Source organism: Bos indicus x Bos taurus, chromosome X (genome assembly GCF_003369695.1).
Source record: "Bos indicus x Bos taurus breed Angus x Brahman F1 hybrid chromosome X, Bos_hybrid_MaternalHap_v2.0, whole genome shotgun sequence".
Classification (NCBI taxonomy): domain Eukaryota; kingdom Metazoa; phylum Chordata; class Mammalia; order Artiodactyla; family Bovidae; genus Bos; species Bos indicus x Bos taurus.
Window position 1 is genome coordinate 29,145,926 of NC_040105.1, and position 26,816 is coordinate 29,172,741.

A 26,816-nucleotide genomic window follows, 5' to 3' on the forward strand; every position below is an offset into this window, starting at 1 on the left:
ATGCCTCGTGGGCGGAAGAGTAAGCACTGTGCTCATGAGAAACGTCACCAAGACCGGGCTGAGACCCAGGGTCTTCATGATCATGCTACCACATCTGGGGAAGAGGAAACCACCTTCTCCTCCCCTCCTGATTCAGAGAGCACTCCCTCAAGCTCCTCTGCTGCTGGCACCCTGAAGGGTCGTCAGGGAGCCCAAGGCACCACCAGTGCTGCTGCAGGTGCTATATGCAAAAGATCTGGTGTCGGTGGCACAGCAGACTCGAGATCTGGTGTAGGTGCCAAGGGCCAAGTTCAGGAAGGTGAAAATTCCTCCCAGGCCTCAGCTGCTGCTGAGAGCTGTCACACAGATCTGACCAGGGAGTCAGAGAGTTTGCTGCGGTACATGCTGTTTAAGTATATGATGAGGGAGCTCATTAAGAGGTCAGAAATGCTGAAAGTTATCCACAGAAGTTACAGGAAGCAATTCCCTGAGATCCTCAGAAGGGACTCTGAGTGCATGGAGCTGGAGTTTGGCCTGGTGCTGAAGGAAGTCAGGCCCAACAATCACTGCTATACCCTGGTGAGCAACCTAGATCTCAGCGACAGTGAGTCTATGAGAGGTGACTGGGGGCTGCCGAAGAATGGTCTTCTGATGCCTCTGCTGGGTGTCACCTACCTGAATGGTCACTGCGCCTCTGAGGAGGCCATCTGGAAGTTCCTGAATATGTTGAGCATCTATGATGGAAGAAGGCACTTCATCTCTGGAGACACCGGGAAGCTCATCACACAAGATCTGGTGCAGGAAGTGTACCTGGAGTACCGCCAGGTGCCCGGCAGCGATCCCCCTCGCTATGAGTTCCTGTGGGGTCCTAACACGCTCACACAAAACAGCAAGACAAAAGTCCTGCAGATTTTGACCAGGGTCAATGATTCAGCCCCCGACACCTTACAGCCACGTTATGAGGACTCTTGGAGAGAGGAGGTAGAGAGCTCCAGAGCCAGAGCTGCAGCCGGGACCGGCCCGTCTGCCTCAGCCAGCACTGGCCCTTCTGCTCTGCCAGTGCTGGCCTTTCTGCCTCGGCCAGGCCTGGTACTTCTGCTGCAGCTAGGGCTGACATGTCTGCCACGGCCCGGCCCGGCCCTCCTGCCTCGGACAGTGCTGGCAATCCTTCCTCGGCCAGATATGTCACATTGGCCTCGGCCAGACATGGCACATCGGCCTCAGCCAGGGCTGACATATCTGCCAGGGCCAGTTCTGGCCCTTCTGCCTCAGCCAGTGCTGGCCCTTATGCCTTGGCCAGTGCTGGCCCTTATGCCTCAGCCAGTGCTGGCCCTTCTGCCTCGGTCAGTGCTGGCTCTTCTGCCTTGGCCAGACCTGGCATTTCTGGTGCAGCCAGGGCTAGCACTTCGGCCTCAGCCAGTGCTGACCCTTCTGCCTTGGCCAGAACTGGCACTTCTGCTCCAGCCAAGGCTGACATGTCTGCCAGGGCCAGGCCTGGCCCTTCTGCCTCAGCCAGTGCTGGCCCTTCGGCCTTGGCCAGTCCTGGCACTTCTGCTGCAGCCAGGGCTGGCACTTTGGCCTTGGCCAGTGCTGACATGTTTGCCAGGGCCAGGCCTGGCCCTTCGGCCTCAGCCAGTGCTGACCCTTCTGCCTTGGCCAGAACTGGCACTTCTGTTCCAGCCAGGGCTGACATGTCTGCCAGGGCCAGGCCTGGCCTTTCTGCCTCAGGCAGTGCTGGCCCCTCTATCTTGGCCAGGCCTGGCACTTCTGCTCCAGCCAGGACTGGCACTTTGGCCTCGGCCTGTGCTGACCCCTCTCCCTTGGCCAGACTTCGCACTTCTGCTGCAGCCATTGCTGGCCCTTCTGCCTCGGCCAGTGCTGACCCTTCTGCCTTGGCCACACCTGGCACTTCTGCTGCTGCCAGGGCTGGCAGTTTGGCGTCAGCTAGGGCTGACATGTCTGCCATGGCCAGGCGTGGCATTTCTGCCTCAGCCTAGCCAGGTCCTACTGCCTCGGCCAGTGCTACCACTTCTGCCTCGGCCAGTGCCCAGTCCAGGGCCACATCCAGCCACTCATCTCGCCCCTGGTGTTGTCCGAAGCCCGTTCTTCACTTCGTGGTTGGAAAAGCCTTTCAATCTGTGTTCCTAATATGCATCAATAACTTGTTGACTTCCCCCCCAAATTTTCAGTATTACTTTTCTCAACAGAAACTTTATTTAGTTTAATGATAGAAGTATATTATTTACATGGGTACACATTGTTTGCTGTTTGTTAGATTTAGGAGTAAGAGTTTTGTTTTTTGAAATACATACTGGAAATCCTTAAATCACTTGTGATCCAGGATGAGAATTACATCACTTTAGGATAAGAATATGCTTAGAAATGTGAAAGACACCACACTAAAAGAGGCTCAGAACATTGATACATAAATAGAGATATAGCTGAAAGCTAGTCAGGTTTTGGTTTACTTTCCTCTCTGTTTAGTTTCCCCTTTTGTAAAGGTAAAAGTTATATATCTGAATCTGCTTATGTTTTTGAAGAATGTTTGAGAATATAAATTATCACAAATGATTTATTCGTGGTTCTTCTTTTACACAAACATTAATTGAGCATCTGCTCTTAAGAAGTCTTCATGCTTATACTGGTGATATTTAGTCAAAAATGTCCCAGCCTCTTCCCATTCAATTATAGTCTCTCAGAGAAGCTGTCATCCTATGGAAGAGGCTGAGATGCTCTCTACCTCAAGAAGAAAAAAGGGTAAAGTGGGGTTGGAAACAGCATATTACTTTGTTTTCATTGCTAGGCAGAATTTTTGCTAGATTCAGGAGGTTGGGTATTTTTTTTCCCCTTCAGTTAGAATGCTGCATAGTACCTGATATCTCTTACATGCAAAGACAAAAAAACAAAAAACCAGCTGATGTAATCCCATCTGATTATCTGAGGTCAAGATAATCACAGTAATAACTGCCATTGCCCCTAATGTCTCAGTAGAGTCAAGCACCATGACAGATGCTTTCTGTAAATACATATATTCCACCAGTCCAATAGGACAGGGCCTATCAAACACAGTTCATGATGGAGAGCCCGAGGCGCATAGAGACAGTGTTTGATTTTTGCTGAAATACTTCTGGGTGGTAAATGTCAGAGCTGGGGCTAGACTCCTGCTCTATAAACTACTGTAGCACTCATACTATTTTCACCCCCACCCCAAGACATACCCTTGTCTTTTTTAAAAAAATACTTTTAATATTTGATATTTCATTTCCTTTTTCTTATTGATTTGGCTGTACTGGCTCTTAGTTGTGGCACGGCACGTGGGGTCCACTTCCCTGACCAGGGATCGAACCTGGGCCCCCTGCATTGGGAGCTTGGAGTCCTAGCCCCTGGACCACCAGGAAAGTCCCCACCCTGTATCTTTTATTTCAGGGTTTTTCTCAGCACTTCAGAATTTGTTCTAGGTGATAAAAAGGAATGCCCTTGTGCTCAAGCTACTGGATCAGAATGTGTAGCCAGAGCAGTAAGAATACCAAATACATTTAACAAAAAATACATACCCCTTATTCATTATTCACAGATTAATGACACAGTATTTGGTGCCAGCATAAGCATGTATGTTGGCCATGTTAGATAACCTCTGAAGACCAAGGGCTCTCCATATCATGCTTACAGTCTCTTGCCTGTAGAAAGTATACTGCTGTTACTGCTAAGTCACTTCAGTCGTGTCTGACTCTGTGTGACCCCATAGACGGCAGCCCACCAGGCTCCCCCATCCCTGGGATTCTCCAGGCAAGAACACTGGAGTGGGTTGCCATTTCCCTCTCCAATGCATGAAAGTGAAAAGTGAAAGTGAAGTCGCTCAGTTGTGTCCGACCCTCAGCGACCCCATGGACTGCAGCCCACCAGGCTCCTCCTTCCATGGGATTTTCCAGGCAGGAGTACTGGAGTGGGGTGCCATTGCCTTCTCCGGGTAGAAAGTATATCTATCAGAAATAACATGAGAATCTTCACCTGTCTGATGAGGAGATAGGTTAATGTACTTTTTTCCCTGATGGGTGACCACCTGTCCTGGGACTCCTGCCTTGGGCTATAGCTTCTCCATCTCCCATCACTCCTAGGACAGGGACCCATTCTCTGTAGCACTGCAGAGCAAACACGGCTCAAGAGTTTGCAGAAATGTATAATTTCCTCAGAAGCCTTTAATCCAAGACACAGCAAGCAAGATGGGGAGGACCCCATGTAGGAGGATTAAGGAGAGCATACCCCAGAAAAGGAGGGAGTGTTCACTGGAACAGCATTCCCGACTGCTCTCAGACACAGAAGACCTCAGAACTGTTAGGCAAAGCATAGCCTCGCTTATTCTTCAGGGTTCTCAGAGACCTAAGAAACTTGGAGTTGGGGCAGAGTTCTGAGGTTGGTTAGGAGTGAGGATCAGTCTCTCAGAATTGATGGTGATTAACGTGAATGGGGGTGATAAAAAGACCCAGCCATAATGGAAGCAGCCTGTAAAGACCTGTCCTCATTGGCAAGCCCAGAAAAAGTCCAGAAAAATCCAGGCTGCTGTGGTTAATGGCTTCACTCCAGGTCCCGGGAAGGTGGGGACATTGGGAATCAGCAGAGTCCTCAGCCTCAGTTCAGCAGACAATAGAACGCCACTGCTGCTGCTAAGTCACTTCAGTCGTGTCCAACTCTGTGCGACCCCATAGACGGCAGCCCACCAGGCCCTGCCGTCCCTGGGATTCTCCAGGCAAAAACACTGGAGTGGGTTGCCATTTCCTCCTCCAATGTATGAAAGTGAAAAGTGAAAGTGAAGTCGCTCAGTCGTGTCCGACTCTTAGTGACCCCATGGACTGCAGCCTACCAGGCTCCTCCGTCCATGGGATTTTCTAGGCAAGAATACTGGAGTGGGGTGCCATAGAACCCCAGGAAGGATGCAAATTGAAGACCCAGGGTGTGGATATGGAAACCCCTCAGCCCCAGCCGACAGGGCTACACTTAGTCCCTCCTCTCCAGTTAGCCCTGGTAGGCATAAGTGCTGGCCAGCTCAAGGGGCCCCTGACTTCTGCCTGGAGGGTGTCAAGGAGATATGGACATTGATTTATAGGCTGGCTCTTCATCAGAGAGTGGAAATCCCAGGCATGACATTTGCACAGTCCTGTATGAGGAGTGTGTCAGCCAACTATGCCATTACAGATAAATTCTTAGAAAGTCCTACAAATGTAATGGGCCCTGGGAGGGAACAGGCAGGGCTTTCAGACTAGGTTTATTCCTTAGTTTCTGAAGGTGAATGGCTTCAGTGCCTTAAAGTCCTTGGGCTAATGGAGGGAGCCTCTATCAGCTGAGGAAGGGTACCTCGTTCCTAACAGGAGTCAACTGATGATACTGACTGACAGCGAAGGATCCCTCCCAGAAAGAAGGGGGCTACAGAGGGCACTGTCCCTGTTGTCAGGCCTGAGACTGTGCCACTTAGGCCTGGTGACATGGTGAGTCCTACTCACTTCCTCCCAGAGGATCACATGGAGGTAAGGAACCTCATCCTGATCAAAGGGAGCAGCTAAAGCTCAGCAGAAGGATGATTTCCAGGTTGTGCCAGAAGTCAAGGTAAGGACCCTGAAGACTGAAAAGACTACCTGCCTCAAAACAGTGGGGGCAGAACATATTCCTTCCACTCCTGTTAGCCTTGGAAGACCATGTGCTGAGTGGCCCATGAGGCAAATTGCACTTCTACCTTGAGAGTCTCAGGGAATTGTGGGCCTGATTGGAGAAGCGTTAAGGCAATTCAGGGAATATTTCCAGGTTATTTCCAAGTCAAATTGAGGATGATAAAGAATGTGGGAACACACATACCAGGATGTCCACACAGAATCCTCCCTACTGTCAGGCTACAAGGCCCCAGGCAGAGTTATCAGGCCAAGGGCCCTTCAGTTCTGACCGAGGAGTAGCAGGAAAGTTAGGGTTTTGATCTGATGGTGGTGGTCCCATGTTAACAAGAGGGAATCTTGGGCTTGGCTGAGAGTCAAGTTTGGGACCCTGAGGGGAACCATCTGTCATCCTCAAGCAGCTTCCAGAGCTTTCATCGTTGTGAGACTATTGGCAGGCATGGCTAGTTAGGGCCACCCTTATTTCTTTCAGGCTCACAGGGAGGTATCGGTCTTACTATGAGGAGTTCAAGAAGGACGGGATTCCCCAGGCCCCACCAGAATTCAAATTGTGGAGCCCGAGTGGAGACTACCCATCCTTGAATAGAGGGGACAAAAGAGAGTCATGCCCTACCCTGTGAAGTCAGTTCTAGTAGATTAGGGCATGGCTGTCAGCACTCTCCCTAACTTCTTTATATCAAGCCTTTCTGTTATTATTGAATTGCTAAGTCATGTCTGACACTTTTGTGACACCATGGACTGTAGCCCACGAGGCCCCTCTGTCCATGAGATTTTCCAGGGAAGAATTCTGAAGTGGGTTGCCATTTCCTCCCCCAGGGGACCTTCCCGACCCAGGAATCAAATCTGTCTCCTGCGGTTCCTGTACCACAGGCGGATACTCTACCATTGAGCCACCAGGGAAGCCATGTATCAGGCATAAGGAAGGTCAAATCTTTGTTGGAAAGTGCAGCCACCAGTCATGAAAAGGGAGGGATATGGTGCCTGCTAGGCACTTTATTTACAGTTAGCACCAAGGCCACCAGTCCTTCCAGACAGGGCTTAGCACACTCAATTCACAGTTAAAAAGCTGAGGCACTCTCAGTTTAATAACGTGACACACTTCCCATGGCTGGTAAGTGACAGTGATGGTCGTAGGCCCTTGATTTGAGTTAGTCTAAAGCTCACCCTCTCACTCCTGCAAGCCTGAGCTGACCTTATGCTCCTAATTCCCTTTTTATTCGCATTACTGTGAAATGTATCTGAAGCAATAAGAAGAGGGACTCTCATGTCCAACTCTTGTATTGTAATACATAGCCAGAGCAATAAAAAAGCAAAATATATGTGACATATGAAGAGAGGAAAAAAAGAGTTATTATTCGCTGATCATCTATCCATACATATTAGGTCTCAGATAAGCTTAAAAGATCTGAAAGCTTTAAAGATTCAGATAAGCTCACAAGATCAGGATTCAAAAAAAAAAATCACCTCACAGCCATTTCTTTGTATAAAGACATATCTATTAGATCTAAAATATAAAGTTTATTTAGAACAGAGGTTCCCTGAGAAGTCTGGCTGAAAGAGAGAAGGGACAGGTTACCACGTTTTGTTTCCCTCACAGGTCTCTACCTGGACCCCCTTACTTATGCCATGGATTTTCCCATCTCTCATCACTTGTAGGACAGGGACTCCCCTGCAAGGTTTGGAGTAGGGAAGCTGATCAGGGCTTTTCAGGGATGCAGCATTTCCCAAGAAGCCTCTAATCTAAGGGGCAAGGGCCTATAGGAGGACACCGTGCACCTGGACCGAGGAATGCAACGCCCCAGAATATTAGGTGTAAGAGGCTTCAGGCAGAGCTCTCAAGCTGAATATCTCCTTGCTGTGTTGTCACAGTATAGTTGTCAGGGTTTGAGACCCTAAGGAGGGCAATCTCAGGTCACAGAAGGAATTGTCAGATATATATGTGAAGCCCCTTGAAAGGAAGTGAAAGAAATAGCCACCCAGAACCATTGGGGTTCTGTAGCATCCAGTTCCTGATATCAGCCCTTGGAGGTCCTGAATTCCATAATAGGATGAGGAAGATAGAGGCCTTGAGAGCTGAGAAAGACAGCACTACTGCCATGGGTAGGACACATTCCAGAACCAAGTCCTCCAGCTCCTCCCACATAGTGACATCCAGGGCAGATCCTTCATCTTGTGATTGAAAAGAGAAGTAAGTATTCCACGTAGCTGAGTGCCAAGGTGGAGCTGAAGGGAACACATTCTATGTCTTTTTTTGTTCTTGCTTGACCTCAGTAACTGGGAGATGTATCTTTTTCTGTTTAGGGCTTTCTTTCTGATACACTTAAAATACTATTCCTTATAATTGAAGGTTTATTTGACATCCATATCTGTGTTTATGAACAAAGTATATCCCATTTATTGCTGTATTTCAGTATAGGTATAAAAGTTTTGGTATTTTGTATAATGAATCAGAAATCCTTGGATCGCCTTTTGTGGTTAGAACAAGACATGTCAAGAGAGTTGGAATTTTCTTGCCAGTGTGAAAGAACACTGAGTAAAATAGTTGGTATCAGAAAATAAAAGGATCTTGACTGAGTGGCATCTGCAGTACAGTGGAACAGGAATTCCCAGCCCCTTTACCTACAGCAACCCAGCTTTTAAAATTGTACAAGTAACCAAATACCTTTATAGAAGATCCAAAATGCAATTAAGAAATTGCAGTACCACACATAAGCATATAACTTGGATCAGCTGCACTTGAAATGGGTAAGAACAGCAATTTGACTTTATTGGCATCAGGCCCTGTCTCAGGATGGCAGAGCTTAGTAACAAGAGAGATTGTGACCTTTCTTGGTGGGGGAAAGTGAGAGTGGGGTGAATGTTTTGAGTGTCCAGGAAAATGTTAGAACTAAGAAAGCTGCAGGACACAAAATAACACACAAACAGAGTTGTGTTTGTAAACACTAACAACAAACTATCTGAAAAAGAAATTAAGAAAACAGTTCTATTTCAAAAACATCAAAAAGAGTAAAATACTTAGGAATAAATTTAACGAAGAAAGTGAAAGAGCTATACACTACAAGCAACAAGACATTGATGGAAGAAAGTGGAAAAGACACAAATAAAAAGATGTCCCAAGTATATGGACTAGAAGAATTCACACTGTTAAAATATTCATACTACCCAAAGTGATCTGCAGATTTAATGTAATGTGTGTCATAATTCCAGTGGAATTTTCCAGAGAAATAGAAATGCTAAAATTCATATGAAACCACAGAAGACCTTGAATAGACCAAGTAATCTTGACAAAGAGGAGCAAATGTGGAAGCATGGTACTTCTTGACTTGAACTATAGTACAAGACAGTGTGATACCAGCATAAACATAGACACACAGACCAACGGAACAGAAGAGAGCCTAGAAATAAACATATGCATATATAGGCATGTAATCCTTGACAAAGACACTAAGAATACATAACGGAAAAAACATACATCCTCAACCAAGAGTGTTGAGAAATGTGGATATCTGCATGAAAAGAGTAAAACTGGAGTCTTATCTTACATCATATTTTTTTAAAAATGCAAAATGGATTCAAGACTTAAAAATGAGACCAGAAACCATAAAATTCTTAGAAGAAAACATGGGGGAAAGCTCCTTGTCATTGGTCTTGGCAAAGTTCTGGGTGTTTTTTTGTTTTTTTTGTTGTTGTTCATTTGTTTTTAATTTGACAGCATAAACCCAAGGAAGAAAAACAAAAATAAGTTGGACTACATCAAATTAAAAGATTCTGTATAGCAATGGATACAATCAACAAAATGAAAAGGTGAAATAGAGAAAATATTTTCAAGCCATATATCTGATAAATTAATATCTAAATCATAAAAGGAAGTCATACAACTCAATAACAGAATAATTAATAAAAAATAACTTAAAAATGAGCAAAGAACCTAAATATTTTCCAAAGGAGACATACAAATGGCCAACAGCTATGTGAAAAAGGGCTCAGCAACACTATTCATCAGGGAGATGATAATCCAGACCACAATAACAGATCACCTCATACCTGTTGGGAGAGCTATTATCAAAAAGCCAAGTGATAAGAAGCGTTGGCAAGGGTGTTGAGAAAAGGGAACCTTTGCACACAGTTGCTGGGAATATAAATTGGCACAGCCACTATGGAAAACAGTGTGGAGGTTCCTCAGAATATCACAACTGTAACTATCGTACGACTCAGCATTTCCACGTCTGAGTATGCAGTTGACCCTTGAACAACACAAGATTGAACTGTGCAGGTCCACTTATAGATGAATTTTTTTCAATAAATACATGGGAAAACTATTCCGAGATTTGAGATGACTTGAAAAAACTCATAGGGGACTCGCATAGCCTAGAAATATAAAAAATTGAGAAAAGGTGTCATGAATGCATAAAATTTATATAGATACTAGTCTATTTTATCACTTACTACCATAAAATATACACAAATATAAAAGGATTAAATTTATCAAAAGTTATGCACACATACACTTATGGAACATGAATAGCACTGTTCATCCCTGATGAGCAATTTCTATAGTAAGCTGTGATCTCAAAGTGATCACTGATGGTCCATGGGTATTTCTCATTGTGTTTAGTACAATACCATAACCTTGAATAACACCATAGGACTCAAATGAAGTGCCCCTAGTGGTGCTGGAAGTGCTCACAAGAAACAGAGAGAAGTCATGACTTTATACAAAAAGTTGAATTGCTTGTTATGTACCACAGTTTGGGTCTGCAGTCGTGGTTGCCACCATTTCAAGATGAATGAATCCAGCATAAGGACCACTGTAAGAAAAAGAAAAGGAAATTTATGAAGCCATCACTGCAGCTACACCAGCAGGTGTGAAAACCGTGTGCTTTTTGTGACATACCTTTTTATCTTGTATTGAAAATATAGCTTGTATGTGGGTGCAGGATTGCTACAAGCAAGGCATATCTATAGACTCTAATATGATTGAAGAAAAATCAAAGTCATTATGACAACCTAAAGCAAAAGGGTGGTAAAGGATCTAAAGCTAGAGAATTTTATCCCAGTAAAGGATGGTCTGATAATTTTAGAAAGAGGTTTGACTTAAAATATCAAAATAATAGTAGAAGCAACTTTTGAGAAATCAAGAGGCAACAGATGCATTCCCAGATGCCATTAAGAAAATCACTGGGTATTAATCTTGTATCCTGCAAATTTACCAATTTATTGATGAGCTCTAGTAGTTTTCTGGTAGCATCTTTAGGCTTTTCTATGTCTAGTATCATGCCATCTGCAAACAGTGCCAGTTTCACTTCTTTCCAACTTGGATCCTTTCATTTTTTATCGTCTCTGCTTGCTACAGCTAGTACTTCTGAAATCATGTTGAGTAAAAGTGGAGACCGTGGACATCCTTGAGATTTTCATATTAAGTGAAGTCAGAAAAAGAGAGATATCACATCACTCATGTGGAAATATAATTTTTTTAATTGAAGGATAATTTCTTTACAGAATTTTGTTGTTTTCTGTCAAAGCTCAACATGAATCAGCCATGCTGCTGCTGCTGCTAAGTCGCTTCAGTCATGTCCGACTCTGTGCGACCCCATAGACGGCAGCCCACCAGGCTCCCCCATCCCTGGGATTCTCCAGGCAAGAACACTGGAGTGGGTTGCCGTTTCCTTCTCCAATGCATGAAAGTGAAAAGTGAAAGTGAAGTCACTCAGTCGTGTTGGACTCTTAGCGACCCCATGGACTGCAGCCTACCAGGCTCCTCTGTCCATGGGATTTTCAAGGCAAGAGTACTGGAGTGGGTTGCCACTGCCTAGGTATACATATATCCCCTCCCTTTTGAAATTCCCTCCATTTCTTCTCCTTTCCACCCCTCTAGATTGATACAAAGCCCCCTTTTAGCTTCCTGAGACAAACAGCAAATTCCCATTGGCTATATATTTTACACACAGTGATGTAAGTTTCCGTGTTACACACTCCATACATCTCACCCTCTCCTCCCCTCTCCCCATGCCCATAAGTCTATTCTCTATGACTGTTTCTGCATTAAGTTCAGTTCAGTTCAGTCACTCAGTTGTGTCCAACTCTTTGTGACCCCATGAACCACAGCACACCAGGCCTCCCTGTCCATCACCAACTCCCAGAGCCTACCCAAACTCATGTCCATTGAGTCGGTGATGCCATTTAGCCATCTCATCCTTTGTCGTCCACTTCTCCTCCTGCCCTCAATCTTTCCCAGCATCAGGGTCTTTTCAAATGAGTCCGCTCTTTGCATCAGGTGGCCAAAGTATTGGAGTTTCAGCTTCAACATTAGTCCTACCAATGAACACCCACGACTGATCTCCTTTAGGATGGACTGGTTGGATCTCCTTGCAGTACAAGGGACTTTCACGAGTCTTCTCCAACACCACAGTTCAAAAGCATCAATTCTTCAGGGCTCAGCTTTCTTTATAGTCCAACTCTCACATCCATACATGACCACTGGAAAAACCATAGCCTTGACTACACAGACCTTTCTTGACAAAGTAATGTCTCTGCTTTTGAATATGCTATCTAGGATGGTCATAACTTTCCTTCCAAGGAGTAAGGGTCTTTTAATTTCATGGCTGCAATAACCATCTGCAGTGATTTTTGGAGCCCCCAAAAATAAATTCAGCCACTGTTTCCCCATCTATTTCCCATGAAGTGATGGGGCCGGATGCCATGATCTTAGTTTTCTGAATGTTGAGCTTTAAGCCAACATTTTCACTCTCCTCTTTCACTTTCATCAAGAGGCTCTTCAGTTCTTCACTTTCTGCCATAAGGGTGGTGTCATCTGCATATTGGAGGTTATTGATATTTCTCCCGGCAATCTTGATTCCAGCTTGTGCTTCTTCCAGTCCAGCGTTTCTCATGATGTACTCTGCATATAAGTTAAATAAGCAGGGTGACAATATACAGTTTTTACGTATCACTTCTCCTATTTGGAACCAGTCTTTTGTTCCATGTCATGTTCTAACTGTTGCTTCCTGACCTGCATAGAGGTTTCTCAAGAGGCAGGTCAGGTGGTCTGGTATTCCCATCTCTTTCAGAATTTTCCACAGTTTATTGTGATCCACACAGTCAAAGGATTTGGCAGAGTCAATAAAGCAGAAATAGATGTTTTTGTGGAACTCTCTTGCTTTTTCCATGATCCAGCGGATGTTGGCAATTTGATCTCTTGTTCCTCTGCCTTTTGTAAAACCACCTTGAACATCTGGAAGTTCACGGTTCAGGTATTGCTGAAGCCTGGCTTGGAGAATTTTGAGCATGCCTTTACTAGCGTGTGAGATGAGTGCAATTGTGTGGTAATTTGAGCATTCTTTGGCATTGCCTTTCTTTGGGATTGGAATGAAAACTGACCTTTCTCAGTCCTGTGGCCACTGCTGAGTTTTCCAAATTTGCTGGCATATTTAGTGCAGCACTTTCACAGCATTGTCTTTCAGGATTTGAAATAGCTCAACTGGAATTCCATCACCTCCACTAGCTTTGTTCGTCTCCATTGCTGCCCTGTAAATAAATTCTTCAGTACCATTTTTCTAGATTCTGTATACATGCGTTGGAATACAATTATTTATTTTTCTCTTTTTGACTTGCTTCACTCTGTATAATAGGCTCTAGGTTCATCCACCTCATTAGAACTGACTCAAACATTTTCCTTTTTATGGCTGAGTAATATTCCATTGTGTATATATACCACAACTTCTTTACCCATTCATCTGTTGACGGACATCTTGGTTGCTTCCATGTTCTAGATATTGTAGATAGTGCTGCAGTGAACAATGGATATATGTGTCTTTTTCAATTTTGGCTTCCTCAGGGCATATGCCAGGGAGTGGGATTGCTGGGTCACATGGTGGTTTTATTCCTAGTTTTTTAAGGAATATTTGCATCATCTTTCATAGTGGCTATATCAATTTACATTCCCACAAACAGTGCAAGAGTGATCGTTTGTCTCCACACCTTCTCCAGCCTTTATTGTTTGTAGACTTTTGGATGATGGCCATTCTGACTGGAGTGAGATGCTATCTCATTGTAGTTTTGATTTGCATTTCTCTAATAATGAGTGATTTTCAACATCTGTTCATGTGTTTGTTAACCACCTATATGTCTTTGGAGAAATGTCTGTTTAGGTGTTTTTCCACTTTTTGATTGGTTGTTTGTTTTCCTGGTATTGAGTTGTATGAGCTGCTTGTATATTTTGAAAATTACTCCTCTGTCAGTTGTTTCATCTGATATTATTTTCTCCCATTCTGAGGGTTGTCTTTTTACCTTGCTTATAGTTTCCTTTGCTGTGCAAAAGCTTTTAAGTTTAACCAGGCCCCACTTGTTTACTTTTATTTTTATTTCCTTTACTCCAGGAGGTGGGACATAGAGGCTCTTGCTTTGATTTATGTCATCAAGTATTCTGCCTATGTTTTCCTCTAAGAGTTTTATAGTTTCTGGTCTTACATTGAGGTTTTTAATCCATTTTGAGCTTATCTTTGTGTATGGTATTAGAAAGTGTTCTAATTTATTCTTTTACACGTAGCTGTCCAGTTTTCACAGCACCATTTATTGAAGAGGCTGTCCTTGCCCCATTGTATATTCTTTCATCCTTTGTGAAAAATAAGTAGGTTCATGGGTTTATTGCTGGGCTTTCTATCTTGTTCCATTGGTCTATATTTCTGTTTTTGTGCCAGTACCATACTGTCTTGATGATTGTAGCTTTGTAGTATAATCTGAAGTCAAGAAGGTTGATCCCTCCAGCTCCATTCTTCTTTCTCAAGACCGCTTTGGCTATTTGGGGTCTTTTGCGTGTTCCATATGAATTGTGAAATGTTTTGTTCTAGTTCTGTGAAAAATGCCATTGGTGATTTGATAGGGATCACATTGAATCTGTAGATTGCGTTTGGTAGGATAGTCATTTTCACAATATTGATTCTTCCTACCCAGGAACATGGAATATCTCTCCATCTGTTTATGTCATCTTTGATTTCTTTCATCAGTGTCTTATAATTTTCTGTGTACAATCATTTGTCTCCTTAGGTAAGTTTATTCTTAGATATTTAATTCATTTTGTTGCAGTGGAAAGTGGGATTGATTCCTTGATTTCCCTCTCTGATTTTTCATTGTTAGTATACAGAAATGCAAGTGATTCCTGTGTATTGATTTTGTATCCTGCAACTTTGCTAAATTCACTGATTAGTGCTAGTAATTGCTGATACTATCTTTAGGGTTTTTTATGTACAGTATCATGTCATCTGCAAACAGTGAGAGGTTTACTTCTTTTCTGATCTGGATTCCTTTTATTTCTTTTTCTTCTCTGATTGCTGTAGCTAGGACTTCCAGAACTATGTTGAATAATAGTGGTGAAAGGGGACACCCTTGCCGTGTTCCTGATCTTACGGGGAATGCTTTCAATTTTTCACCATTGACAATACTGTGTGCTGTAGGCTTATCATATATGGCCTTTACTATGTTCAGGTAGGTTCCTTCTATGCCCATTTTTTGAAGAGTTTTAATCGTAAATGGGTGCTGAATTTTGTCAAATGCTTTTCCTGCATCTAATATCATTTTTTTATGTTTCAGTTTGTTAATATGATGTATCACATTGATTGATTTGCATACAATAAAGAATTCTTGCATCCCTGAAATAAACCCAACTTGATCATGGTGTATGAGCTTTTTGATGTGTTGCTGAATTCTGTTTGCTAAAATTTTGTTGAGGATTTTTGTATCTATGTTCATCAGTGATATTGACCTGTACTTTTCTTTTTTTGTGTGTTGTCTTTGTCTGGTTTTGGTATCAGGGAGATAGTGGCCTTGTAGGATGAGTTTCGAAGTGTTCTTTCCTCTGCAATTTTTTGAAAGAGTTTTAGAAGTATAGGCATTAGCTCTTCTCTAAATGTTTGATGGAAGTCTCCTGTAAAGCCACCTGGTCCTGGGCTTTTGTTTTTTGGAAGATTTTTAATCACAGCTTCAACTGCAGTGCTTGTAATTGGGTCATTCATAATTTCTCTTTCTTCCTGTTTTATTCTTGGAAGATTGAATTTTCTAAGAATGTGTCCATTTCTTCCAGGTTATCCATTTTATTGCCATACAGTTGCTCATAATAGCCTCTTATAATCCTTTGTATTTCTACATTATCTATTGTAACCTCTCATTTTCCTTTCTAATTTTATTGATTTGATTCTTCTCTCTTTTGTTCTTGATGAGTCTGGCTAAAGGTTTGTCAGCTTTATCTTCTAAAAGAACCAACTTTTAGTTCTATTAATCTTTACTATTATTTCTTTTAATTCTTTTTCAATTATTTCTGCTCTGATCTTTATGATTTCTTTCCTTCTTCTAATTTTGGGATATTTTTTGTTCTTTTTTTTCCAGTTGTTTTAAGTGTAGTTAGGTTGTCTATTTGATGTTTTTTTTGTCTTTTGAGGTAGGAATGTATTGCTATAAACTTCCCTCTTAGAACTGCTTTTGCTGCATCCCATAGGTTTTCAGTTGTCGTGTTTTCATTGTTATTTGTTTCTAGAAATTTTTTGATTTCTCTTTTGCTTTCTTCAGTAACCTGTTGGATATTTAGAAACATATTATTTATTCTCCATGTGTTTCTGTTTTTTAAAGTTTTTGCTTGTAATTGGTATCTAGTCTCATAGCTGGAGAAGGCAATGGCACCCTACTCCAGTACTCTTGCCTGGAAAACCCCATGGACGGAGGAGCCTGGTAGGCTGCAGTCCATGGGGTCGCTAAGTCAGACCCGACTGAGCAACTTCACTTTCACTTTTCACTTTCATGCATTGGAGAAGGCAATGGCAACTCCAGTGTTCTTGCCTGGAAAATCCCAGGGACGGGGGAGCCCAATGGGCTGCAGTCGATGGGGTCGCACCGAGTCGGACACGACTGAAGCGACTTAGCAGCAGCAGCAGCAGCAGCAGCAGTCTCATAGCATTATTGTCAGAGAAGATGCTTGATATAATTTCAGTTTTCTTAAATTTACTGAGGTTTGATCTGTGACCCAGGATATGGTCTATCCTGGAGAATGTTCCATGTGCACTTAAGAAGAAGGTGTATTTTTCTGCATTTGGATGGAATGTGCTGAAGATATCAATGAGATCCATCTCATTTAATGTATCATTTAAGACTTGTGTTTCCTTATTAATTTTCTGTTTTGATGATCTGTCCATTGGTGTGAGTGGGGTGTTAAAGTCTCCTACTATTATTGTGTTACTGTCAATTTCTTAATGGCACCCCACTCAAGTACTCTTGCCTGGATAATCCCATGGGCAGAGGAGCCTGGTAGGCTGCAGTCCATGGGGATGCTAAGAGTCAGACACAACTGAGCAACTTCACTTTCACTTTTCACTTTCATGCATTGGAGAAGGAAATGGCAAGCCACTCCAGTGTTATTGCCTGGAGAATCCCAAGGGCGGGGGAGCCTGGTGGGCTGCCGTCTATGGGGTCGCACAGAGTCGGACACGACTGAAGTGACTTAGCAGCAGCAGCAGTGTTTGTCTTATGTATTGAGGTGCTTCTATGTTGGGTGCATAGATATTTACAATTGTTATGTCTTCCTCTTGGATTGATCCCTTGATCATTATGTAGTGTCCTTTCTTATCTCTTGTAATCTTCTTTATTTTAAGATCTATTTTGTCTGATATGAGGATTGATACTCCAGCTTGCTTTTGCTTCCCGTTTGCATGGAATATATTTTTCCATCCTCTCACTTTCAGTCTATATGTGTCTTTAGGTCTGAAGTGGGTTTCTTGTAGACAGCATATATATGGGTTTTGTTTTTGTATCCATTCAGCCAATCTGTGTCTTTTGGTTGGAGCCTTTAATCCATTTATATTTAAAGTAATTATTGATATATATGCTCCTATTGCCATTTTCTTAATTGTTTGGGTGTGATTTTGTGGATCTTTTTCTTCCATTGTATTTCTTGACTATATAAGTCCTTTTAACATTTGATGTAAATATGGTTTGGTGGTACTGAATTCTCTTAACTTCTGCTAGTCTGAAAAGCTTTTTATTACTCCATCAATTTTGAATGAGATCCTTGCCAGGTACAGTAATCTTGGTTGTAGATTTTTCCCTTTCAGAACTTTAAATATATCCTGCCCTTCCCTTATGGCCTGCAGAGTTTCTGCTGAAATATCAGCTGTTAGATGTATGGGGTTTACCTTGTATGTCACATGTTGCTTTTCCCTTACTGCTTTTAATATTCTTTTTTGTGTGTGTTTAATCTTTGTTAGTTTGATTAGTATGTATCTTGGCATGTTTCTCCTTGGATTTATCCTGTATGGGACTCCTTACACCTCTTGGACTTGATTGGCTATTTCCTTTTCCATGTTAGGGAAAATTTCAACTATAATCTCTTGGAAAATTTTCTCATCCCCTTTCTTTTTCTCTTCTTCTTCTGGGACCCCTATAATTCGACTGTTGGTACGTTTGATATTGTCCCAGAGGTCTCTGAGACTATCCTCAGTTCTTTTCATTCCTTTTACCTTATTCTGCTCTTCAGAAGTTATTTCCACCATTTTCTCTTCCAGCTCTCTGATTCGTTCTTCTGCTTCAGATATTCTTCTCTTGATTCCTTCTAGCATATTTTTAATTTCAGTAATTGTGTTGTTTGTTTTGGCATGCTTATTCTTTAATTCTTATAGAGCTTTGTTAGTTGATATTTGAATTTTCTCCATTTTGTTTTCAAGGTTTTTGATCATCTTTACTCTCATTATTCTGAAATTTTTTTCAGGTAGTTTGACTATTTCCTCTTCATTTATTTGGACTTCTGTGTTTATACTTTGTTCCTTCACTTGTGTAGTATTTTTTTTTTGCCTTTCCTTTCTTTTTTGTTTGTTTGTTTGAGGTCTCCTTTTCCCAGGCTTCAAGGTTGAATTCTTTCTCCCTTTTGGCTCATGCCCTCCTAGGTTTGCCCAGTGGTTTGTGTAACCTTGTATATGGTGAGATTTGTGCTGAGATGTTTTGTTTGTTTGTTTGTTTTTCCTCTAATGGGCAAGGCTGAGTGAGATTGGTAATCCTGTCTGCTGATGATTGGAATTGTATTTTTGTTTTGTTTGTTGTTTAGATGAGGTGTCCTGCAGAGGGTGCTACAGGTGGTTGGGTGATGCTGGGTCTTGTGTTCAGGTGATTTCTTTTGTGTGAGTTCTCACTATTTGATACTCCCTAGGGCAGCAGCAGCAGGGTTAGTTCTCCAGTTATCTAGGGTCTTGCAGTCAGTACTCCCACTGCCAAAGGTTCAGGGCTTGACCTCTGTCAGGAATGAAGATTCCACAAGTGATTTGTTATGGCATTAAATGAGATTAAAACAAATACTCAAAAACAAGAAACCAAAGATGAACCCCAGGCAAATGGCAGTTACAAAATCAGGCAAATAATAATTAAAATAATGGAATATACACATATACATATGAACCCATAAGCAAAATCAAAACAGTCCAATGAAAATAAAGTACAATAGATTGACCCAACAAACAAAAGAAACTAAAAATCATATCTACAATTTAAGAACAAAGCTTACTAAAGCACAAACTGGAAAACAAAACTAAAGCAAGATGGCAAGTGGAGAATAAAGCAATGAAAACAAAAGTAACAAATGTGTTGAGAGGAAAGGAAAGAAAGAATAGACATGTAAAGTTAAATAGAGGTAGATAAAGAAGATTTATATACATTAAAGATTAACTGCAAGGGGAAAACACAGTAGGAAAAGCAAACAAAGGAATATATGTAGAATAAATAATAATAGCTTTAAAAATTAAAATAGAAAAAAAGAAAGGAAAAAAAAAAAAAGGAAAACTCCACAGAATTGCAAAAACCCAACGTGGAGGCAGAGGTTTATAACAACAGAAAAAAGTGTGACTAAAAAAAAAACCAAACAAACCCAAAAGCTTAATTAGATTTAATAGCGCCAATAAAATTGAAAACAGGGGTAGGGGGAAGAAAAAGAAAAATATCCAAAAGAATCTACAGAACAAGTCAAAACATAAGAATAATGAATGTTTTCTTGAGTCACTGCTGTCAGAGTCCTTTCCCTCGCTGGGAGACACAGTCCACCTCACCTCCCTAGGATGCCCTCCAACACTGTGCTGGTCTCTGGACCTGCTGTGGGGGCAGCTCAGATTCTAATCTGGTCCTACTACTCTGTGTTCTTGCCTCCAATGTCCACAGCTATCAGAACTAGTACATTTTCTTTTGCGGGAGCTCTCAATGACCTTTTATATATTCCATAGACACAGAGTCTGCCTAGTTGATTATGTGGATTTCATCTGCAGCTTGTACAGCTGGTGGGAAGGTTTTGCGTCTTCTTCCTTAGCCACACTGCCCTGGGGTTTCAATTGTGGTTTTATTTCCACCTCTGCATGTGAGTCATCCACTGGGGTTACTCCTGAGGCAGCCCTGGAGGACTGAGGTCTGCCCCAATGAGGGCCAGATGTGGAGGTGCTGCAGCTGCTTGGATCACAGTGGTTCTGGCATCACCAGGTACTCAGGAGAGTTGGTAGCTAGGGCAGCAGGAAATATAGTGCTCTAGAGGGGTATGGCAACCAGTATTGGCCAATACACTCCTGTATTCTTTCCTGGCTAACCCCCCTGACAGAGAAGCTTGGCAGGCTACAGTCCACAGGGTTGCAAGAGTTGGACATGAATGGAGCAACCCTACATGCATGGACACAAGACTGTTTTGCCTGTGGCAGCTTAGCCCCAGTGAGGGTTGATTGTGAAGGTGGCACAGCTACTTGGGTTGTGGGGACCCTGGCATCACCAAGTGTGCAGGGACATGGACTGCCTCCACTGCAGGAGTTGTGGCCCTATCAGAGTCTTTTTTCAAGCTTCTTGTAGCTGGTGATCAGAAGGCCTCTTTGGCTAGTCTTTCTCTGTAGCTCTTCCCATTCAGGCACTTAGAGGGCTCCCTTACCTGTGGTCCTTCTCTGTTGTGTACATTAGGCACATAGCGGGCCCCCCCGCCCCGGGCTGGGGCTCTACTCTGTAGATTGGCATGTCAGGCACTTAAAGGGACACCCTGGATGTGATCCTATCCTGTAGTTCAGTGCGTCAGGCGTTTGATGGGCCAGCCTTTCTATTCTTCAGCTGTCGATGCTGGCATGTTGGGGGAGAGAGGCTATGGTGATGGCTCCACTCTCTATATGTGACTCAGTAGTATTGCCTTGCTTCCATGGCTGCCTCTCTTTCCTCCACAGGCATTTCCCACCACAATCTCCTCTCACATCCCCCCAATTGTTCTCTCCACGGTCAACAGCAGCCCTCGCCAGAGGATTGCTCCACAATCCCTAAACTCCAGTTCCAAGCTGCTGTGCCTTCTAGGGGACCCGCATCCCTGTCTAGGGTATGTATGGGTGCGGCAAGGACTGTCTGATTCTCATTCCATTTAGGCTGCCACAGACCAGCTGTTTCACTCTCAGCCTTAAATGTTTTTCCTCTGACTCAGACAGTTGCCCTGATGTGGGGATCAAACCCCTGCTTCAGTGCCCCCACCCGCCGAGGGCAGGTCCAGTCCTACTAACACTCCTGTTTTTTCCCCTAGTTCCTTCCTCCTACCAAGTTTTGCCTGGTTCTGTATATTCTTTTCTGCTGGTCAGGTACTCCTGTCCACTCTCAGCTGGTGTTCTGCATGCACTTCTGTGTCTGAAGGTGTAGTCCTGATGTATCCATGGAGAGAGATGTACTCCACATCCACCTATTCCTCTGCCATCTTGTTCTCATCTGAAAATGTAGTTCTTTAAAAAAAATTATACGAATGAACTTCTTTAGAAAATATAAACAGACTGAACAGATATCAAAGGCGAAGTCATGGTTACCAAAGAGGAAATAGGAGAAAACGTGTCAGGGAGGGATAAATCAGGAGCTTGGGACGAACATATACATACTACTGTATATAAGGTAGATAACCAACAAGGACCTACTGTATAGACCAGGAAACTCAATATTCTGTGATAACTTACATGAGGTAAGATTCTCTAAAAGGATGCATATATGTATATGAATAACTGAATCACTTTGCAGTATACCTGAAACTAACACAATATTGTAAATTAAATATACTCCAATAAGATTTAAAAAAGAAAATCACTGAGGAGAAAGATCTGTCTGGACAGGTTTTAAGGCAGATGAAAGTACCCTATTCTGGACGAAATGCCACAAAGTACATTCATTGGTAAGGAAGGGAAATGAGCTCCAGGACTGAGACAGAGATAGGCTAATTCTCTGATTTTGTGCAAATGTCATCAGGTTTTTGTGCAAATGATCAGGACTCCCCTAACCTATACAGCTGCTAACCCTGAGCTTTAAAGGGAAACTATAAACATCATCGGCCAGGGTTTCAGTTGTACAACAAGAAGGCTGGACAGCATGAAACCTTGGGGGGATTGGTTTCATCAGTGTTTTGTCCCTGAATTCAGGAAGTACCTTGCCAGTAAGGGACTGCCTTTTAAAATTCTTTTGATATTGGACAATGCGCTTGGTCACCAAGAACCCTGTGAGTTCAACACCGAAGGCATGAAAGTGGTCTCCTTTCCTCTAAACACAACATCTGTAAGTCAGCCTATAGATCAGAGGGTCAAAAGGACCTTTCAGGCTCATTACACAGGGTACTGTATGGAAATGATTGTCAATGCTATGGAAGAGAACCCTGATAGAACATCATGAACTCTGGAAGGATTACACAACTGAAGATGCGATTGTTGTTACCAAAAAAAAAAAACAAAAACCATGAAAGCCCAAAACAATAAATTCCTTCTAAAGAAAACAGTCCAGGTGTTGTGTATGCCTTCACAGGATTTGTTACAGAGTCAAGGAAATCATGAAAGAGACTGTGGATATGACATGAAAGGGTGGGAGGGGGTGCAGAGTCCCAAAATACAGATCTTGGAAAAACCCAAGTGCTAACAGACACTACAGCAGAGGAATTAACAAAATATGACTTGATGGAGATGAATGGTTCTGAACCAGAGCTGGATGATGAGGAACAAGATGTAGAAGAAGCAGTGCCAGAAAACAAATTGACATTAGACAATCTGGCAGAAGCATTCTGAGGACTCAAGACTGCTTTTGACTCTTGTATGGCATGGACCCTTCTATGATAAAGGCACTGAAAAGAAAGCAAGTGGTGGAAGGAGGACTGATAACACACAGAAATGTTTTTAGAGAAATGAAAAAGCAAAATCTTCAGACAGAAATTACAATGTATTTCCATAAAGGTACACTGAGTGTGCCTGCTTCCCCTGCCTCCCTTTCCACCTCCTCTGCTCTTCCATCTCTGCCACTCATCACGGTCAACCCCTCCTCTTCCTCCTCCTCTTCAGCCTACTCAGCAAGAAGGTGTGAGGAATGAAGACCTACATGATGATCCACTTCCAGTCAATGAGTAGTAAATAATCATTGTGCCGTATGGGTAATCAGCTTATCTGTTGAGTATGTGTGTGAGTGTCTTTGTTCTAAGAGCTAATAACTGTAGGCAAGGACTGTATGAGATGTTTCTGTGTCATCATCTTCATCATCACCACCAGCTAAGGATTCATCATGTAGAACATTGGGTGCAAGACTTATATTGAAATGGATAGCCTACCATTGCATAGGCAGAAGGTGAGTGATATTTAATATAAAATTAATAATGTTTCATTTTTTACTGTTTTATGACTTTACTTTCAAGGAATTATATTACTGTACATTGTCCTACCTCTCTCTTGTGAATGGATAAACATAAATGCATATCAGGCTGTCATCACAGGTGTTTTCTCTTAAAGTAACAATGTTTTCAGTACTCTATTATAAATATGACCATAATAGTGTATGATATAAAAAAAATTTAGCGATTCATTCACTACTGTATATTCTCAGCTACCACGAAGCAATCCTATCAAGTACACTAGGCTGCTGCTACTGTTACTTCTAAGTCACTTCAGTCGTGTCCGACTCTGTGTGATCCCATAGATGGCAGCCCCCGTCAGATAACCAGATAACCAGATAACAGATAACCAGGCTCCCCCGTCCCTGGGATTCTCCAGGCAAGAACACTGGAGTGGGTTGCCATTTCCTTCTCCAATGCCTGAAAGTGAAAAGTGAAAGTGAAGTTGCTCAGTCATGTCCGACTTTTAGCGACCCCACGGACTGCAGCCCACCAGGCTCCTCCCATCCATGTTTACCTCAAACTCTGGATTGAGGAGACAGATTTGAGAGCCCCACTTTTGTCTTCTTGCTACTCCACCTTGGATTAAAGTTTTTCTCTCAAGCCCGTTCCATAGTATTGGCTTCTAGGTGCATCAGGCAGTGAGCCCTTGCTGGGGAACACTAGTGACTGATAGGCCTGGAATTAGATTCCTCTCTGAATTCCTCTAGATCCGACGCTGTTATTCTCCTCTTGCCCTAAAGCAGAGCTTGTGTTCCTTAACACTCAAATGTATATTGGGATAAAAGTAAGGACCCTGGATATATTCCAGTACACTTCTTTAGTCACAAAGCCTTCAAGGCTATATCAATAAATGACAGGAATAAAGAAGAGAAACAGACGATAGGGACAGTAAGATCGTCCTCTGTACAGTGTCAGATAACCTCATTCAGAATAGCACAAAACCATCTTAGATGGTCTTTTTCCTTTAGAATTGTACTCATCTCTGATATGGTGACTTGGGTTCTAGATTACTGCAATAAAGTGAAAATTGCCATAGAATAAATCATTAGGAATTTGGGGGATTCCCAGTGCTTATAAAACTTGTTAAGCCTATTGTACACTTACTAGAAGATGTCTAAAAAATGCACATAGCTTAATTTACAAATGTAAGGCAGTTACAATAGTAACAAAGACAACTGATCAGAGCACCATAAGAAACAAAATAAGGAAAGAGTTTAAAATATTAAAGAATTAACAACATGTGTAATAGGGACCCCAAGTGAATACATGATGTTGGGAAATGATGCCATAGACATGTTCAATGCACGGTTACCATAAACTTTCAGTTTGTAACGAAACACAGTATTTGTGACGCATGATTACATGCAGTACAATGTTTGAAAAGTATGCCTGTCAATCAATTAAAACAAGTCATGAAAAGAGACTGACTCTGGCTTTTGAAAAGGATGGAGCAGCATTTTTCTCTGGGAAGACACCCCATTTTGCCCTCTGCCTTCTGTGTTATTTTACCCATCTCAGATCAAGTCTGAGACATGAAACTGTAAGGTTTGCATTAGGGACACTATGAAGAGTTTGCCGGAATGTGGTGCTCCCCAGGAATCCTTTAATCTAAGAGATAGACAAAATTTGGGCTCCCATAGGTGAGGACTGGAGAGACAAGCACCGTAAAATACAGGTCATTCAGAGACCTACCCAAACTTGCTCTCAGGCCTAAAATGCCCAGACAGGACATTCTGTCTTATAATCCTTGTAGCTCTCTGTGAGGTCAAAGTCTCAGTCTAAGAAAAATGGCCTCAGTTCAGTAGAGGGAGAATCTCAGGTTGGAGGGTCAGGTCCCAGGACTGCCCAGGACCATGGTGAGTTCCCTGAGTGAAGAAAGAAGTATCACTAGACCCACAAATGAGGAGGCTTTACAGACCCCTGCCCCTATTCCTAACCCCAGAGGCTCCAGGCAGAGTTATAGGGATGAGAAGCCTCTTCATTTCTATCTGGTCTCAGCGAAGGAATGGATGGAACCCCCGTTCTGAGGAGGGTGGCATCATGGCCATCACCACCGGGAAGATGAGGACCATCAGTGCTGATGAGAGGGTCTCTCCCACCAAGGAGGAAGGCTCACGGAGTGACTCTGCCCCTGTCAAGGAGAGATGCACAGAGAAGTGCCCTGATTCCCCACTAGGGACTCGGAGAGGTGAGGGCTTCGTTTGGGGGCAGGAGGACTCCAGTCCGTAGTGCGAAAGGTCCTGGGCTCTGACAGACCGCATGGTGAGGACCCTAAGGGATGACCCAGGGACCGCTGAACACTGAATGACCGGGTCCCCACAGAGCCCCGCCCCTTCCATCATCCCTCAGAGATCGTGCACAGGGCAGCCATAGCCGGAAGCGTCTCTGCAAAACTTCCGTGCTGGTGGCGAACAGCTCGGACTGATGTTCAGCGCGTTCGTGTGGCTAAGAGTGGATTCCCAGGACTGATCTGTAGGCAAGGTAAGGACCTGAATGTGGACTCAAGGGACCATTCCCCCGTCCTGCAACAAAGATAACGCCCAAAGTCTCATCTCTGTGATCGGCAGGGGACGGTTCTACAACTCTCTTAGGCCGATTTCTTCAGTACATCTTGATCGAAGACATTCTGTAAGACAAGCGATTACTTGATTCTGTAAATGAAGGAAACCTAGGCCCTAACTCCAGTCACTGGGAGAGCGCCGAGTGCGAACGAGGCATGGGGCAGTAAAGATGGAGACACAAAGCGGCACCCATGCACTCAATTCCCGGACTTCTCCCCTGCCGATCTCTAAGAGGTGAAACTTTGGAGGCTTGTGGACACAGTTCAGGAAATGGAGGAGTGTCAGACTCTGAGAGATACAAAGATGGGGACTCTGAGGACTGTAGAACACCCCGCCAGTCTTCTTCCCTCCCCCCAACCCCACCCCTTCTGTCAGCTATCAGAGATCCTGGGTATCACAGCTTTGAGAGGTGAGGAAGAGAGGGCCCAAGCCAGCGGATGTCCCAGTGTTCCTCCAGCAATTCTTCCCACACCTAATGAAGCTGAGCCAAATTCTGTACTTTGTGGCTGAAGATAGCATTCAGTGTTCTATAAGTAGTATAGAATTGGGCATCCCAGAGGGTGCACAGTGTACAGTTCCTTGGGGTTTGTGTTCTGTATGAGGAATTTAGAGATAAATCTGTGTTTTTATGTTCTTGCTACTTTTCAAAGGTTGCTCCTCAAAGCTTATAATCTAAGTGTACCAATGACATGAGTCACACTTACTGTTGTTTATTGGTCTTAAGGATAAGAGTTTTTCTGTTGTATTAAATAATGGTAAAGCTTCCATCTTATTTAATAAGCTGGTGCAAGATAACATGGCATTACAATATGTTATTTTCTTGACAATATGAAAAAATTAAGCAGTGCAATATGTGGGATCAAGAAATAGAGGGAAAGTAAGATGGATGGTATTTTGTTTCCTCATCTTTTCTAGTTGTGTTTTACAAAATTATAAGTGACTGTGTATGCTTTGTTAATTCAAAAA

At 42.9% G+C, this 26,816-nt stretch overlaps 1 protein-coding gene across 1 annotated transcript; it reads left to right on the forward strand.

Moving 5' to 3' along the window:
• Nucleotides 1–25,921, forward strand: LOC113887991 (melanoma-associated antigen B4-like). Its single transcript, XM_027535366.1, has 5 exons — nucleotides 1–1,016; nucleotides 1,976–2,096; nucleotides 25,288–25,477; nucleotides 25,639–25,770; nucleotides 25,857–25,921. Exons 1-5 carry the CDS (start codon nucleotides 1–3, stop codon nucleotides 25,919–25,921), a joined length of 1,524 nt encoding a protein of 507 aa, XP_027391167.1.
• The last annotated feature ends 895 nt before the right edge of the window (nucleotides 25,922–26,816 follow it).

Excerpts from the sequence above, each read along its gene's own strand:
- LOC113887991 (XM_027535366.1), top strand. The coding sequence starts at position 1 with ATGCCTCGTGGGCGGAAGAGTAAGCACTGTGCTCATGAGAAACGTCAC. Across the intron at positions 2,097-25,287 it reads AGCCCGTTCTTCACTTCGTG|CGAAGGAATGGATGGAACCC; the intron begins GTTGGAAAAGCC and ends ATCTGGTCTCAG. Across the intron at positions 25,771-25,856 it reads AGGACTGATCTGTAGGCAAG|GGGACGGTTCTACAACTCTC; the intron begins GTAAGGACCTGA and ends TGTGATCGGCAG.